Here is an 18,725-nt window from a genome sequence, read left to right on the forward strand (position 1 = left end):
TCAAACGTTTCAGGTAGCCTTCTACAAGCTTCCCACAATAAGTTGGGTGAATTTTGGCCCATTCCTCCTGACAGAGCTGGTGTAACTGAATCAGGTTTATAGGCCTCCTTGCTCGCACACGCTTTTTCAGTTCTGCCCACCAATTTTCTATAGGATTGAGGTCAGGGCTTTGTGATGGCCACTCCAATACCTTGACTTTGTTGTCCTTAAACCATTTTGCCACAACTTTGGAATTATGCTTGGGGTCATTGTCCATTTGGAAAACCCATTTGCAACTAAGCTTTAACTTCCTGACTGATGTCTTGAGATGTTGCTTCAATATATCCACATCATTTTCCTCCCTCATGAGGCCATCTATTTGTGAAGTGCACCAGTCCCTCCTGCAGCCAAGCCCACAACATGATGCATGATTCTTCACGGTTGGGATGGTGTTCTTCGTGTTTGCAAGCCTCCACCTTTTTCCTCCAAACATAACGATGGTCATTATGGCCAAACAGTTTTGTTTTTTTGTTTCATTAGACCAGAGGACATTTCTCCAAAAAGTACGATTTTTGTCCCCATGTGCAGTTGCAAACCATAGTCTGGCTTTTTTATGGTGGTTTTGGAGTAGTGGCTTCTTCCTTGCTGAGTGGCCTTTCAGCTTATGTCGATATAGGACTTGTTTTACTGTGGATATAGGTACTTTTGTACCTGTTTCCTCCAGCATCTTCACAAGGTCCTTTGCTGTTGCTCTGGGATTGATTTGCACTTTTCTCACCAAAGTACGTTCATCTCTAGGAGACAGAACGCGTCTCCTTCCTGATTGTTTTTAGATTTTCCCATGATGTCAAGCAAAGAGGCACTGAGTTTGAAGGTAGGCCTTGAACAGGACAACAAAGGAGATGATTATGTGTTGTTACCTACCTTTACCACCTGCTGATGAAAAAAATCGGTAGGCCTAATAGACACATGCTCAAACTCACACACTTTTACTTATATATATGTGTGTATATCCCCATTGATTCTTGAAGAATATTATTTATAAATGCCTCATGAGCTCAGTTCAACTGCCAGACTCCATGAGAACCAAGAATATAAACTTGTTAATATATTAAACATTGTAAATGTAAACAAACACTGTATAGCCTCATAACATGGTTCAAACAATCATTTTGATGCCATGGATAGTCAGTCCTTGCATCTATTCATCTTAGAGTTGTTACATTTCTCCAGGCCAACCCCTCAGCTTTTTACCAAAACACTGTCGGGGAGGCAATTTCGATATTGTTTCATCTGTGGATTTGCCCTTTAAACAGCTGCATATTATCAAGATATCAATGTGTCACCAACCAAAAGGTAAACAATAGGCCTATAGCAAATGCAGCATTGGCATTCATTTTTCACATGTAAATAGCACTTTCAGTAGTGTTCAAAGCATGCCATTCCATGAGCGCTGCATTTATTTTTCAACTCGAATCAAAGAGCCCAATCGGTCCTCCATGACAACCAAATCATAAACAACAGAGTAGGGCTGGCTAATAAATCCTTTGTTTTGGGGTTATGCTCAGGTAAAACAATTTGTCTTATCTATACTTCCATATTTCCAAGTCCTATTCTTGAAGATCAAGGGGTATAACATTTATTGGAATGACTGGAATTCTGATAGACTTTGGTTTTTAATGTAAAGTTATAATTTAATCATATTATTATCTGCAGTAGAAAGTGATGGGTTAGAAGAAGCCTACATAACCAACCCAAAAATTTAAATGTAACATTTATATATGGCCAGCTATGTAAACTTTAACATTGATTTATCCTGCAATAGATGTCGTTCAATTGGTAACATACATTTTTATGTTCTTCTAATGCCTCTTAAGGGGAAAGTAATCTAAAAGTATCTGAATGTAATCAGATTACGTTACTGAGTTTGGGTAATCCAAAAGTTAAATTACTGATTATAATTTTTGGACAGGTAACTAGTAAAGGTAACAGATTACATTTAGAAAGTAACCTACCCAACCCTGGATTTAAGTAGGCCAGTTGTAAAATTAAAAGCGTATTGCTGTCATTTGTTGGGTGAGGTAGCACTAGCCTTTCTTGGTAATTGCTGCCATATAGCCTGTTCAAAACTTTTGTTGTGTTTTGTTTCAATCTGTTGAGCCATTTTCTTTGGCCAAATTAACTTCCAACAGTAATTTTGTGTTTGCCGCAATATAATATGTGATTGTATTTTCCCTATAAAGAATGGATTGACTTACTTTTATTACCCTAATAAAGTTTAGAAACTTTTGTTAAGGATTTGGTGTGGGGTGGTTATTAATCTATTATACTGCAGGCCTATGATATGAAGGCAGTGCACACCGACGCCCCAACTGTCTCCGACAGTTGAACTTGAGGTGAGGAAGAATGTTTCAGGCCTACCAGAGTTACTCCTATAATCTAACAATATAGTCCTTATCTTTATAAAAAATATATATAAAATAAAATTAACAAATTAGCCTTCTGTAGGCCTATGGTCTATGTGTATAGCAGACGCAGTAGCCTCGCCTACACTCTTAGAAAAAAACCTTATGATTAAAGAACCCTTTACTAAAAAAGGTTCAATATGTACATTGCCAGCCAAAAGCTTGGACACACCTACTCATTCAAGGGTTTTTCTTTATTTGTACTATTTTCTACATTGTAGAATAATAGTGAAGACATCAAAACAATGAAATAACACATATGGAATCATGTAGTAACCAAAAAAAGTTTTAAACAAATCAAAATATATTTTATATTTGAGAATCTTCAAAGTAGCCACCATTTGCCTTGATGACAGCTTTGCACACTCTTGGAATTCTCTCAACCAGCTTCACCTGGAATTTCCATTTTGACATTAGGGGGTAGGGTACTACGGGGTAACTAGCCCCCTACGAACAATGTCTAATTGCTGACACAAGAAAGCAACATTTGGGAAAAAATGGTACGTGGATGAAAGTTATGCTTAGGCGAATAAACTATAAAGGCAAATAAATGGCTACAGTTGACACTTTTTTAGTTATTTCATGAAATGTTGTTTTTAGAAAAGGGGAGTTTTTAAGTATTTATAAATTCTTTAGTATGTAATACTTAAAAGCTAAGTCTAGCTGTCTTATTTTAATTATTATTATTTTTAGAAATGTGAAGAGGGAATCCATTGTACAGTATGGCCTACAGTATGGCCTAAAAATCAATAGGAGTGCTTTTTGAGCTGCGTGTCTTGTCTCATGACTGTTCTTTCATGCGCAATGATACACATGGCCTCTCCGCTGCTGGGCTGGCTAGCTAGCCTCCAGTGATGATCAATGGTCCGAAGCCTCCAGTGATGATCAATGGTCCGAAGCCTCCAGTGATAATCCATGGCCCAGAGCCTGTAGGGATGATCCATGGCCCGGAGCCTGTAGTGATAATCCATGGCACGAAGCCTCCAGTGATGATCCATGGCCCAGAGCCTGTAGGGATGATCCATGGCACGAAGCCTCCAGTGATGATCCATGGCACAAAGCCTCCAGTGATGATCCATGGCGCGGAACCAGTAGTGATGATTCATGGCCCAGAGCCTGCAGCGAAGGTCCCCAATCCTGAACCTAAAGAGACGCTCTCCAGTCCGGAGCCTCCAGCGACGCTCCTCAGCCCGGAGCCTCCAATGACGGTCTGCAGCCCCGAGTCTCCAGCGACGGTCTGCAGCCCTGAGTCTCCAGCGACGGTCTGCAGCCCAGAGTCTCCAGCGATGGTCTGCAGCCTAGAGTCTCCAGCGACGGTCTGCAGCCCAGAGTCTCCAGCGACGGTCTGCAGCCCAGAGTCTCCAGCGACGGTCTGCAGCCCAGAGTCTTCAGCGACGGTCTGCAGCCCAGAGTCTTCAGTGACGGTCGGCAGTTCAGAGCCTCCGGCGCTGATCCACGGTGTGGTTCCTCCGGCGACACAGAAGCGGGGGTATCAGCGGGTGGTGTGGGGGCTACGTCCTGAACCAGAGCCGCCACCATGAGTAGATGCCCACCCGGACCCTCCCCTATAGGTTCAGGTTTGCGGCCGGGAGTCCGCACCTTTGGGGGGGAACTGTCACGCCCTGACCTGAGAGAGTCGTTTTTCTCTGTTTGGTTAGGTCAGGGTGTGACATGGGGTAGACATTCTATGTGTTGTATGTCTATGTTTTTGTATTTCTTTGTTTTGGGCCAAGTATGGTTCCTAATCAGAGGCAGCTGTCTATCGTTGTCTCTGATTAGGAATCATACTTAGGCAGCCTTTTCCCCACCTGTGTTTGTGGGTTATTGTTATTTCTGTGTGTGTACTGCACAGTGCGTTACGTTTCTTGCTGCGTACCTGTTTATTGTTTTGGTTTCGGTTTCCTTCAATAAAGATGTGGAATTACCGGCACGCTGCGCCTTGGCTCCTTTATGACAGGGAATTTGAAGATTCAGAACGTGACACCAGAATTATTTTGAGAGAGAGACCATCCTCTTAGAAAGGCAAGTAAAAGGTCAAATAGAAAATTAACTCCCTGGATGCAATTCCTATGGCTTCCACAGGGTGTCAGCAGCCTATGTTCAAGGTTTCAGGTTTGTAACTTCTAAAACGAATAAGAAATATCAGTTTTAGTGCAGGGACACAGTTTTGGAAATTCATGTTTGTGCGAGCCAAGAAGACAGTACGCACCTGCTAAAATCAGTTTCCTATTGAACATACTTCTTTCCGTAAGAAATATTATAGTTTGATTACATTTTAGGGTATCTGAGGAGTTAATAGAAACATATTTTGACTTGTTGAAACAAAGTTTAAGGGTAGAATTTCGGATTCCTTTCTCTGCATGTTGAATGAGTGGATTACTCAAATCGATGGTGCCAACTAAACTGACTTTTTGGGATATAAAGAAGGATTTTATCTAACAAAACGATACTACATGTTATAGCTGGGACCCTTTGGATGACAAATCAGAGGAAGATTTTCAAAAAGTAAGTGAACATTTAATCGTTATTTGTGAATGTATGAAACCTGTGCTGGTGGAAAAATATTTCAATGTGGAGCACTCTCCTCAAATAATCGCATGGCATGTTTTTGCTGTAATAGCTACTGTAAATCGGACAGTGCAGTTAGATTAACAAGAATTTAATCTTTCAGCCGATATAAGACACTTATATGTACCTAAATGTTTCATATCCATACTATTTATGATTGTTTATTTGAATTGCGCGCCCTCCAGTTTCACAGGAAGTTGTCCCGCTAGTGGGATGCCTATCCCTGATACAAAATGTAATAGTAACTAACACAAGAGGAATAAAATAAAATACGCAAGAAAGGAGCTATATAGAGGGAGTACTAGTACCAGATCAATGTGCAGAGGTACAAGGTATTTGAGGTAGATATGAACATGAAGGCAGGGTAAAGTGACTAGGCATCCAGATAGATAATAATAAGAGTAAAATAAAGAACAGAGGAGCATCAGCATCTGATGAGTGTAAAAGTGTGTGTGTGAGTGTGTGCATCTATTTGCATTTGTGTTGTGTTGGTATGTGTGTTTGTTGTGTGTGTGTACATAGTGTATGTGAATGTGTGTGGGTTTTGTGTGGGAGCGACAGCGTAGTGTGTGTGAGTGAGTGTGTATAGGGTGTGTATATATAGTCTAGTGAGTGTGTATAGGGTGTGTATATATCGTCTAGTAAATGTGTATAGGGTGTGTATATATCGTCTAGTAAATGTGTATAGGGTGTGTGTATACAGTCTAGTGAGTGTGTATAGGGTGTGTGTATACAGTCTAGTGAGTGTGTATAGGGTGTGTATATATAGTCGAGTGAGTGTGTATAGGGTGTGTATATATAGTCTAGTAAATGTGTATAGGGTGTATATACAGTCGAGTGAGTGTGTATAGAGTGTGTATATATAGTCTAGTGAGTGTAGATAGGGTGTGTATATAGTCTAGTGAGTGTGTATAGGGTGTGTATATAGTCTAGTGAGTGTGTATAGGGTGTGTATATACAGTCGAGTGAGTGTGTATAGGGTGTGTGTATACAGTCTAGTAAATGTGTATAGGGTGTATATACAGTCTAGTGAGTGTGTATAGGGTGTGTATATATAGTCTAGTGAGTGTGTATAGGGTGTATATATAGTCTAGTGAGTGTCTACAGGGTGTGTATATACAGTCGAGTGAGTGTGTATAGGGTGTATATATAGTCTAGTGAGTGTGTATAGGGTGTGTATATATAGTCTAGTGAGTGTGTATAGGGTGAATATATAGTCTAGTGAGTGTGTATAGGGTGTGTATATATAGTCTAGTGAGTGTGTATAGGGTGTATATATAGTCTAATGAGTGTGTATAGGGTGTGTATATATAGTCTAGTGAGTGTTTATAGGGTGTATATATAGTCTAGTGAGTGTGTATAGAGTGTGTATATACAGTCTAGTGAGTGTGTATAGGGTGTGTATACAGTCTAGTGAGTGTGTGTATATATAGAGTAGTGAGTGTGGATAGGGTGTGTATATATAGTCTAGTGAGTGTGTATAGGGTGTATATATAGTCTAGTGAGTGTGTATAGGGTGTATATATAGTCTAGTGAGTGTGTATAGGGTGTGTATATATAGTCTAGTAAATGTGTATAGGGTGTATATATAGTTTAGTGAGTGTGTATATATCGTCTAGTGAGTGTGTATAGGGTGTGTATATATAGTCTAGTGAGTGTGTATAGGGTGTGTATATAGTCTAGTGAGTGTTTATAGGGTGTATATATAGTCTGGTGAGTGTGTATAGGGTGTGTATATACAGTCGAGTGAGTGTGTATAGGGTGTATATATAGTCTAGTGAGTGTGTATAGGGTGTATATATAGTCTAGTGAGTGTGTAGACGGTGTGTATATATCGTCTAGTAAATGTGTATAGGGTGTATATATAGTCTAGTGAGTGTGTATAGAGTGTGTATATATCGTCTAGTAAATGTGTATAGCGTGTATATATAGTCTAGTGAGTGTGTATAGGGTGTGTATATACAGTCGAGTGAGTGTGTATAGGGTGTGTATATACAGTCTAGTGAGTGTGTATAGGGTGTGTATACAGTCTAGTGAGTGTGTGTATATATAGAGTGGTGAGTGTGGATAGGGTGTGCGTATATATAGTCTAGTAAATGTGTATAGGGTGTATATACAGTCTAGATAGGAGAAAGAGGTCAGGGTGTGACATGGGGTGGGCATTCTATGTGCGGCCATGCAGTGTGGGTGAACAGGGAGTACAGGAGGGGACTAAGCCCATACCCCTGAGGGGTCCCCTTGTTGCGGTTCACCGTGGCGGAAGTGTTACTGCCTACCCTCACCACCTGGGGCCGGCCTTTCAGGATGTCCAGGATCCCGTCGCAGAGGGAGGAGTTCATTCCAGGGTCCATAGCTTGGTGATGAGCTTTTAGGGGACCAGGGTGTTGAACGCATTCTCACATAGTTATTTCCTCTCTTGTCCAGGTGGGAAAGGGCAGTATGAAGTGCAACTGAGATTGCGTCATCTGTGGATCTGTTGGGACGGTATGTGAACTGGAGTGGGTCAGGGTGTCTGGGAGGATGGTGTTGATGTGTGTCATCACCAGCCTTTCAAAGCACTTCATAATTACAGATGTAAGTGCTACAAGGCGATAGTTATTTAGGCAGGTTACCTTGGAGCTCTTGGGAACAGGGACAATGGTGGTCAGCTTGAAACATGTTGGGATTACAGACTGGGACAAAGAGAGATTGTAAATGTCTGTAAAGACACCTGCCAGCTGGTGTGTGCATGCTTTGAGAACGCGCCCTGGTATTCTGTCTGGCCTGGCGGCTTTGTGATTGTTAACCTGTTTAAACGCTTTGCTCACGTCGGCCATGGAGAGTGAGACCACACAGTCATCTGGAAAAACGGGCTTTCACACAAGGCTGAGTGCTATATTCCTCAAAGCGAGCATAAAATGCATTTAGCTTGTTTGGGAGTTCTGCATCGCTGATAAACTCATGGCTGGGTTTTCCTTTGTAATCTGGTATCGTCTGCAAGCCCTGCCATATACGACGTGCGTCGTAGCCGTGTAATAGGATTCCACCTTCCTCCTATATTGTCCTTTTGCATGTTTGTAGCGGGACTTCTGGTGTGCGTCCATGTCCATGTCCCAGTCATTGGATATGTTCTTATAGTCACTGTAGGGACGACATCGTCTATGCACTTATTGATAAAGCCTGTGACTGTTGTGGTAAACTCCTCAATGTTATCGGATGAATCCCAGAACATATCTCAGTCTGTACTAGCAAAACAGTCTTGTAGCCTCGTGTCTGCTTCATTCGACCACTTCCGTGCATCACTGGTACTTCCTGTTTGAGCTTTTGTTTCTAAACAGGAAGCAATAAAAATAAATCAAATATCCCTCCTCAAAATCAAAAAGTAAGTTAGACAACCCTCCCCTATTTTGGACCAGCCCCCCCACCCCAGTACATTTTGAACTGTCCCTTAGTACCTCTGTAAGGATTTATGAGTTACAAAGTTGTAGCCTAATAAATGACCAATAGCCTACTCAACATTAAGGGGGAAATTTAGTCTGAGAAGCAGTTTTTTCATAGAATATTTATTGTTGAAAGTGATGACTCAACAACATGTCAGTTACTGTTACATAGAGTACAGTATATAGCTTAGCCAGTGTAGCCCAGGCAGCTTTTCAGCCATGGATGTGCAGCATCCTAAATTGTCAGAAAATGCAAAAAATGGTGGAAAGTGGCGGGAAATTGTTTCATGATGAAAGTATGCACATTTTCCCCGTTTTTTCTGCCTTCTCGTCATTGAAGGTGGTTAAGGAAGAAAATGACGCCTTCACAGCCTGAATGTAGGATGCTTTACGTACGAGTAGTTCCACGGGGGACTCAAGTGTATTACCGGGAATGCACATAATACCTAAACGATAGTGCAGGCTGCCTAGGATAGAGCCAGTGTAGAGCTAGACACACAGAGACAGAGAGATATGGAGACTATATGGCCATATAGTTGAGGTCTACGCTCTAAAAAAGTCTAGGTTAAAAACAACCCAATTTGGATAATTTGGTAACCCAGCGCTGGGTAAATATTGGACAGAACACACGCTGGGTTACTTTGACCCAGACAGCTGGGTTGCGTGAATAACCCAACAAGTGGCTTTCAGCTGGATCTTATTGGCCAGCAGTTAACCCCAGCAGTTTTTAAAGAAAACAACCCAACTAAGTAACGCAACATTTGGGTCAATCAAACATATATCCATTTCTTTACACTGTATGTTTGTGGTTAGGGTTGACTGGCTTAAGGGGACCAGTGCTGCGTCTAACATCTGTTAATCTCTCCTGATCTTCCTTCCTGTAACAGCTTTACATACTGTCCACTCATTACCTGGTATTTTGAAAGATGATATAGATGGTATAGATAGTAATTACATTTTATATGGGATTCATTGAAGTAGACAGCAGAAAGTACACATTGTAATTTGGTAGTAAATACCAGTTGAAATAGGACTATAAAATAAAGGGTGTTGTAATTGACTCAGGTGACGATGTGGCTCTGGATCCAGGTGGTGAACTTGTTGACACGGGTGTAGACGCCTGGTAGGTTGGGTCTGCCGCACCCCGCCCCCCAACTCACGATTCCTGTGAGGAACCATCGCCCCTCTGGGCCTGGGGCCCAGCACGACAGAGGACCCCCTGAGTCCCCCTGGGGAGGGCGAAAAGGGCACAGTAAGGGTAAGGATTAGGGCCTATGGGTAAAGGGGATAAGGGCAATGGACGATAAGGACATACTAAGAAAGAGGGCTAAATGGCACACTTAATGTAAAGGGCATAGGGGAATAGGAGCACACTAAGTCTGAGGGTGGTTGTGGGCCACTCACCCTGCAGGCGTCCCGCTGTCCAGAGGGGACTCCGGCACACAGCATGCGGGGCGAGACGGGGCCGTACCTCCTCTTACACTCACTCTGATCCAGGACGGAAACCTCCGCCTTCTGTAACACTGTGGGAAGGGTCTTATCTGAGGAAAGAGGAGGGGAACATGATCTGTATGTGAGAGTCTTGTACACCAAACTCTGTATATCCATGGTTCTGTCTCTCACCCTCCTCAGAGCGGTACCCCCATCCTGTGACCCAGCAGCGGTGTGCATGTGTGAGGGTCTGTGAGGTGGCCGGCAGACACACGGGCTGGATGAGGAAGCTGAGGGAGGGAGGCCAGGGGTTCCTCAGTTGCAGCAGGGCGATGTCATAGTCAAAGGTCAGCCTGTTGTAGTACTCGTGCACAACGATGCGCTGGATCTCTGCCACGTGCCTGGCACTACCCTGGTACAGCATACCCAGATGGGCACTCCACTGGCGCGGGTCTGACAGCCTGGGGAGCGTCAAGAGGAAGTGGTTAGAGGTCAAAGGTTATGGCTGAACAGGGATCATGTAAATAAACTTTATTCAATGAAGTGAAAAGCAAATTTTGTTCATTACTGTCATTGCCAGAGAAAAATTGCATGTGGATGATGATGTTGGGCTGGGGTCAATCTGGTATCAGTCTGGTATCAGTGTGGTCCACTTCTATTCAGTACAGTAGTTATAACATGATCATAATGTGGTCAGTCAGTCTGTAGACTGCATACACACCTTTCCCTGCTGAAGCAGTGTGCTGCTGAGATGAGCCAATCAGAAGAGATGACAGAGGCTCCACAGTACAGGTAGCCAGAGAAGTGCAAGCTGACCTGCCATGGCCACTCCCCCTCCAGGGCATTGATTCCACCGACCACCCGAAGACCCGAGGCCGAGTCTACTTTCTTCACAGTAGAGGACCGGCCACAGGCTGTGATGCAGATCGTTAATAAAACCTTGGAACATGTGTGTGTGTGTGTGTGTGTGTGTGTGTGTGTGTGTGTGTGTGTGTGTGTGTGTGTGTGTGTGTGTGTGTGTGTGTGTGTGTGTGTGTATACATGTCTCTATGTGTACAGTATGTGTGTGTGTGTGTGTGTGTGTGTATACATGCATGTCTCTATGTGTACAGTATGTGTGTGTGTGTGTGTGTGTGTGTGTGTGTGTGTGTATACATGCATGTCTCTATGTGTACAGTATGTGTTTTTGTGTGTGTGTATGAATATCTCTGTCTGTGTTTGTATATAAATGTATGTTGGTGTGTGTGTGTAAAGTTACCGGTAAACACAGAGATCCATTACCATCACAGCATATTACCGGTAAACACAGAGATCCATCACAGCATATTACCGGTAAACACAGAGATCCATTACCATCACAGCATATTACCGGTAAACACAGAGATCCATTACCATCACAGCATATTACCGGTAAACACAGAGATCCATTACCATCACAGCATATTACCGGGGAAACACAGAGATCCATTACCATCACAGCATATTACCGGTAAACACAGAGATCCATTACCATCACAGCATATTACCGGTAAACACAGAGATCCATTACCATCACAGCATATTACCGGTAAACACAGAGATCCATTACCATCACAGCATATTACCGGTAAACACAGAGATCCATTACCATCACAGCATATTACCGGTAAACACAGAGATCCATTACCATCACAGCATATTACCGGTAAACACAGAGATCCATTACCATCACAGCATATTACCGGTAAACACAGAGATCCATTACCATCACAGCATATTACCGGTAAACACAGAGATCCATTACAGTGGGGGCAGGACAGCGCTACAGGGAAGCAGCTACAGTACCCACTAAATAACTGCAGCATAGTAAAAATACACATAATCAGACGAAGGTTCACACAAAGCCATGTGGGGATTATTTGGGTCTGGCTAGACTGATTGAAACTGTAGATAAATGGTAGTGATTAAAGTGGGTTAGACTCAAGGTTGGATCATTTGTTTGTGTGTTTTTATATTGAGGTTTAGTTGCCATAAATGGAATATGTTCACGTTGTAGTTGAGATGAACCAAATTAATGGTTATGTTGTGGTTGAGTTGTGGTTGTGTTCCGATTGAGGACTCACCACAGTCCCTCTCGTCACTGTGGTCTGGGCAGTCGGTGACTCCATCACACCTGGCGTTCTTCTTCAGGATGCAGGACCCACTGTTACACCTGTAACTGATGTCAGAGCAGCTCGTCTCTGTACAACACCAGGGAACACACACTCAGTATACTCATCTACAATGGCAGATTAGTGGTACACACACACATATGGACAGAGACATACATTACATGACTGTAAAGCTTATTAAAGAGCAGTGATACTAGCAAGAGCAGTGTGCCGGTTTCTTCTTTTTTTCTCATACATTACATGACCAAAAGTATGTGAACACCTGCTCGTCAAACATCTCATTCCAAAATCATGGGTATTAATATGGAGTTGGTCCCCCTTTTTGCTGCAATAACAGCCTCCACTTTCTGGGAAGGTTTTCCACTAGATGTTGGAAAATTTCAGCGGGAACTTGCTTCCATTTAACCATGAGAATTCCTGAGGTTGGGCATGGATGTTGGGCAAGTAGTCCTGGCTCGTAGTCAGCGTTCCAATTCATCCCAAAGGTGTTCGATGGGGTTGAGGTCCTCACTTTGTGCACGGAGGCATTGTTATGCTGAAACAGGAAAGGGTCTTCACCAAACTGTTGGGAAAGGGGGATACCTAGTCAGTTGTACAACTCGGGGATTCGATCCAGCAACCTTTTGGTAATTGGCCCAACGCTCTAACCACTAGGCTACCTACCTTGCCACAAAGTTGGAAGCACAGAATTGTCTAGAATGTCATTGTATGCTGTAGCATTAATATTGCCCTTCACTGGAACTAAGGGGTGTAGTCCGAACCATGACAGACAGCCCCAGACCATTATTCCTCCTCCACCAAACTTTACAGTTGGCACTATGCATTCAGGCAGGTAGCATTCTCCTGGCATCCGCCAAACCCAGATTCGTCTGTCTGACTGCCAGATGCTGAAATATGATTCATCACTCCAGAGAACGTCTTTCCACTGCTCCAGAGTCCAATGGTGGCGAGCTTTACACCACTCCAGCCAACGCTTGGCATTGCACATGGTGATCTTAGGCTTGTGTGCGGCTACTCGACCATGGAAACCCACTTCATGAAGCTCCCGATGAACAGTTCTTGTGCTGATATTTCCAGAGGCAGTTTGGAACTCGGTAGTGAGTGTTGCAACCAAGGACCGTTTTGTGAGCTTGTGTGGCCTACCACTTTGCAACTAATCCATTGTTGCTTCTAGACGTTTCCACTTCACAATAACAGAATTTACAGTTGACCGGAGAAGCTCTAGCAGGGCAGAAATTTGACAAATTGACTTGTTGGAAAGGTGGCATCTTATGACGGTGCCACGTTGAAAGTCACTGAGCTCTTTAGTAAGGCCATTCTACTGCCAATGTTTGTCTATGGAAATGTTATGGCCATGTGCTCGATTTTATACACCTGTCAGCAAAGGGTGTGGTAGAAATATCCAAATCCACTAATTTGAAGGGATGTCCACATACTTTTGTATTTATAGTGTACACACATATAAAAACAGGATAGGATTCCTTTATACCCAGAGTGCAGTTGGTTTCGTCCCTGCCGTCATTGCAGTCTCTCTCTCCGTTGCACATGTACAGTGGGTGAAGAGGGCTGGAGCCTCCACAGTTCTTACTAGGCCTTGCTGAAAAGGAAAATATCCATTTAAAGGAATATATCAGTTCTTAACAACAATTTTGATGATGTCAATACTGAAGTTCTAGCATGAATGATGCTGTTGTTAATTCCTGTTTACATACCGCAGAAGACCTCATCACTCTCATCCTGACAGTCGTCCAGGCCGTCACAGCGTCGGGTCTTCTCCACACACAGCCCTGTGGAGCACAGGAAATGGCCCTCTGCACACGCTGGGGGAGACAGGGGTGAGGGAAGGGGGAGACAGGGGTGAGGGAACAGGGAGACAGGGGAGAGGGAACAGGGAGACAGGGGAGAGGGAACAGGGAGACAGGGGTGAGGGAACAGGGAGACAGGGGAGAGGGAACAGGGAGACAGGGGTGAGGGAACAGGGAGACAGGGGAGAGGGAACAGGGAGACAGGGGTGAGGGAACAGGGAGACAGCGGAGAGGGAACAGGGAGACAGCGGAGAGGGAACAGGGAGACAGCGGAGAGGGAACAGGGAGACAGCGGAGAGGGAAGGGGGAGACAGCGGAGAGGGAACAGGGAGACAGCGGAGAGGGAACAGGGAGACAGCGGAGAGGGAACAGGGAGACAGGGGTGAGGGAACAGGGAGACAGCGGAGAGGGAAGGGGGAGACAGCGGAGAGGGAAGGGGGAGACAGCGGAGAGGGAACAGGGAGACAGGGGTGAGGGAACAGGGAGACAGCGGAGAGGGAAGGGGGAGACAGCGGAGAGGGAAGGGGAGACAGCGGAGAGGGAACAGGGAGACAGCGGAGAGGGAACAGGGAGACAGCGGAGAGGGAACAGGGAGACAGCGGAGAGGGAAGGGGGAGACAGCGGAGAGGGAACAGGGAGACAGGGGTGAGGGAACAGGGAGACAGCGGAGAGGGAACAGGGAGACAGGGGTGAGGGAACAGGGAGACAGCGGAGAGGGAACAGGGAGACAGCGGAGAGGGAACAGGGAGACAGGGGTGAGGGAACAGGGAGACAGGGGTGAGGGAAGGGGGAGACAGCGGAGAGGGAACAGGGAGACAGCGGAGAGGGAACAGGGAGACAGGGGTGAGGGAACAGGGAGACAGGGGTGAGGGAACAGGGAGACAGGGGTGAGGGAACAGGGAGACAGCGGAGAGGGAAGGGGGAGACAGCGGAGAGGGAACAGGGAGACAGGGGTGAGGGAACAGGGAGACAGCGGAGAGGGAACAGGGAGACAGCGGAGAGGGAACAGGGAGACAGCGGAGAGGGAACAGGGAGACAGGGGTGAGGGAACAGGGAGACAGCGGAGAGGGAACAGGGAGACAGGGGTGAGGGAACAGGGAGACAGCGGAGAGGGAACAGGGAGACAGCGGAGAGGGAACAGGGAGACAGGGGTGAGGGAACAGGGAGACAGCGGAGAGGGAACAGGGAGACAGGGGTGAGGGAACAGGGAGACAGGGGTGAGGGAACAGGGAGACAGGGGTGAGGGAACAGGGAGACAGCGGTGAGGGAACAGGGAGACAGGGGTGAGGGAACAGGGAGACAGGGGTGAGGGAACAGGGAGACAGGGGTGAGGGAACAGGGAGACAGCGGTGAGGGAACAGGGAGACAGGGGTGAGGGAACAGGGAGACAGGGGTGAGGGAACAGGGAGACAGCGGAGAGGGAACAGGGAGACAGGGGTGAGGGAACAGGGAGACAGCGGAGAGGGAACAGGGAGACAGGGGTGAGGGAACAGGGAGACAGGGGTGAGGGAACAGGGAGACAGGGGTGAGGGAAGGGGAGACAGCGGAGAGGGAACAGGGAGACAGGGGTGAGGGAACAGGGAGACAGGGGTGAGGGAACAGGGAGACAGGGGTGAGGGAACAGGGAGACAGGGGTGAGGGAACAGGGAGACAGCGGTGAGGGAACAGGGAGACAGGGGTGAGGGAACAGGGAGACAGGGGTGAGGGAACAGGGAGACAGCGGAGAGGGAACAGGGAGACAGGGGTGAGGGAACAGGGAGACAGCGGAGAGGGAACAGGGAGACAGGGGTGAGGGAACAGGGAGACAGGGGTGAGGGAACAGGGAGACAGCGGTGAGGGAACAGGGAGACAGCGGAGAGGGAACAGGGAGACAGGGGTGAGGGAACAGGGAGACAGGGGTGAGGGAACAGGGAGACAGCGGAGAGGGAAGGGGGAGACAGCGGAGAGGGAACAGGGAGACAGCGGAGAGGGAACAGGGAGACAGGGGGTATAGTAGGAGAGAGGTGAGTGAGCAGGGTGGTTCTTCTACTGTCTCAGGACTATGGTAGTGAAATTAAAATGAATATATAAATTAACAAGATGCAGATTCAGTGAAGGTGATGGGTAAGGAAGTAATGAGAGAAGGAAGCGAGACAGAGAAAAAGGTCCTCATGAAGTTGTTACGTTGGCTGATGTTGAAGCTACTAGATTCGGCCTGGAAGGGCTGGTCAGAGCTCCGGGAGCTGCTGCGGAACTCCACCTCAGTGGTGTGGTCAGGGATACGGAACACTGTGGTGTGGCCTATGTAGCTTCCGCAGTATCTATGTACACCAGCACACAATCAATCAATCAATCAATCAACCAACCAAACAAATAACAAACCAATCTGGAAACCCATCTGTCCATCATATTTTCTTAACTCTTTCTTGAACTGCATTGTTGGTTAAGGGCTTGTAAGTAAGCATTTCACGGTAAGGTCTACACATGTTGTATTCGGCGCATGTGACAAATAAAGTTTGATTTGATTTAGATTTTAGGTTAAAACAGACAGTCACGCACACACACACACACACTCTTACATGATCTCCTTGACCTTCCACCAGCCGTGCTCACAGGCCGCTATGTCTTTCAGCTTCAGCACATAGTTCTGGAACTTCAGAGCCACTCCCAGAGCACTGTGGGGGGTCTGTGGACAACAACACATGACGTCTGTTGGCTTTTCATCAATATTAGTCAGTGGGGTGAATGTGAGCTAAATAGACTTAAATACCTGAAACGTCCATATGCAGGAGCACTGAGGGGGCAGCAGGCTGGGGTAGAAGGGACTGGTGATCTGACCGGAGAAATCTGGCTCTGCCTGGATCTTTACGTGAGTCACACGCTCTGGTAGGGAGAAACACAGCAACGAGATAAAATACCAGTCTATCAGTAGTATAGTATCATTGTGAGAGAATCTGTCTTACTTTCCTCAGCGATGGCCTGGAAGTGTCCTCTGAAGTTCTTGTTGCCCTGGGTCATCCTGAGGGACAGCAGCATGACGTTGGACGTGGAGACCAGGGACAGGGACTTGGACACGGGCTCACACACCCTACAGGGTATGGACAGTGTTAGAGACTGTTCGGTCGGTCGGTCGGGGGTTCTGTCAGTCTGTCTATGTCTCTCTGTCTGTCTATTCACCTTCATCCGGAGATCCATCCATCCACAGTCACACTGACTCACCTGTAGAGAGTACGCCCCCTCATGGGCAGCAGGGCGTCGTACACGGTGAGGGCGTCGCTGACACAGTCGCTGGGCTCAATGTGCAGGGAGGTAATGGTGAGGCGGATCAGAGAGCCCGGGGTAGACGTCAGCTTGACGTAGCAGCTCAGACCTCCCCATGACGAGTAGACGTTTAGGGGAACACTGGAACCTGGCAGGCTGGCATACAGCTTGTCCACACACTGAGAGCCTGTAGCACAGAGAGAGAGAGGAGGGCTTTGGCTTGTACTCTTACTCTACCACAGCTGTGCTAGGAAGTAGGAAGATGCTGAACATAATGTGGCAATAAAACTAACAGATGAATTGAGTTAACTCACCTGCTGCAATTGATGTATAATCGGATCGTAGAGCAGCTGAGGAGAACAAAAAGAACATCAACAAAGGATATATAGAGATCACACAAACCTACACACACACCCCACAGACACACACACACACTCACCATTAACGAGTATGGAATCTATGTCTACGGGCAGGCCCAGTAGGTACCCTACAGAGGACCTGTTCTTCAGGCTGGTGAGGACTGAGTCTCTGAGGATAGCTCCTACACACTCCTCACAAACGGCTGGGGTCTTCAGTCTCGGCACCACAAACACCATCCAGAAATGCACCAGCAGACCACCCTTGTTATCACTGTGAGGAGATGTATGTGTGTACAGGGGTTTGTTCCAGCCAAGCACTATAACATCTTATTCAACCAATCAGTGACTGATTCACAGTGTACCTGAGGTCTGATATGGCGGTGAGTTTGTAGAGTTTGGACACTGAGGACATTCTGTACACACTGCTCACCTGTGGGGGGATACTATTAGTAACCATGAACATAATGAAGGACTTTTATTTCTACGCTATAGATGTAGCTAAGCGCTCCAAGCTTAGGGTGTGTGTTTGCTCAGGGTATTTGACCACTGCCGAAAACAGTAAATCGTCTCACACTCACCACGTGCTGTATCTTGTTTGCCATGGAAACAAACTCATGGGACTCTGCCTGGCGGTATTCGGGGATGAAATCTACGTTGGCAACACGGAACATTCCGGCAAAATACACTCCGCTGTTGCTCTCCCTGCGAACTGGGAATAAATATACAATGTAATGAACTATTCAAGAAGATTTAGAGAACTGAAATGTTTGTGAAAATGTGTACATGTGAGAAAGACATTGCGTTTGAGTCTCCATGTAGGTTAACTAACATATGAAGACCCAGAGCAGTGACCACACGATGACCACGACCACAAACACAACCACGGTGATGAGGATGGTCAGGTTCTGGAGGTTCCACAGAGGAGCCCAGCTCTTCCTGGGCAGCTGGGTCCTGATGCGTGACATACGTCTGGCTCTGCTGCGGCCGTTGTACCTCATACACAACCTCTGGAGGGTGTGGTCAACCGTGGCCACCTCCACAGTCACATCCTTAACCTGGAGATCATACAGCACATCAGCAACATGTAGCAACATCTCCCACACTGCAAGAAACCAGAACAAATAGAGCATAAAGTGCCACTGTCTTAGGGGTCCAGTATACTGTAAGTTACCAACAGTCTCAATCGTATCATCAACAGAGCACAGACTGTTGCAGTATGTATGTACACCGTATGTATGTACACTGTATATGCAGTATGTATGTACACCGTTGTTTATCAACCACAGATATCATGGTAACAAATGGTGTT

The 18,725-nt window shown here is 46.0% G+C and overlaps 1 protein-coding gene across 1 annotated transcript; it reads right to left on the minus strand.

Annotated features, from left to right (window-relative positions):
• Positions 1-8,627: 8,627 nt before the first annotated feature.
• On the minus strand, positions 8,628-18,465 carry tmprss7 (transmembrane serine protease 7). The gene is made up of 17 exons (XM_045702684.1): positions 18,246-18,465; positions 17,995-18,125; positions 17,779-17,846; positions 17,497-17,687; positions 17,372-17,407; positions 17,016-17,244; positions 16,760-16,884; positions 16,567-16,679; positions 16,376-16,482; positions 15,981-16,117; positions 13,725-13,832; positions 13,502-13,609; positions 11,965-12,081; positions 10,584-10,776; positions 10,055-10,323; positions 9,836-9,972; positions 8,628-9,660 (listed from the first exon to the last, which is right to left on the minus strand). The coding sequence occupies exons 1-17, from the start codon at positions 18,412-18,414 to the stop codon at positions 9,493-9,495; spliced, it is 2,406 nt and encodes an 801-aa protein (XP_045558640.1). The 5' UTR covers positions 18,415-18,465; the 3' UTR covers positions 8,628-9,492.
• Positions 18,466-18,725: the final 260 nt, after the last annotated feature.

Source organism: Salmo salar, chromosome ssa19 (assembly GCF_905237065.1).
Source record: "Salmo salar chromosome ssa19, Ssal_v3.1, whole genome shotgun sequence".
NCBI classification, from domain to species: Eukaryota; Metazoa; Chordata; class Actinopteri; order Salmoniformes; family Salmonidae; genus Salmo; species Salmo salar.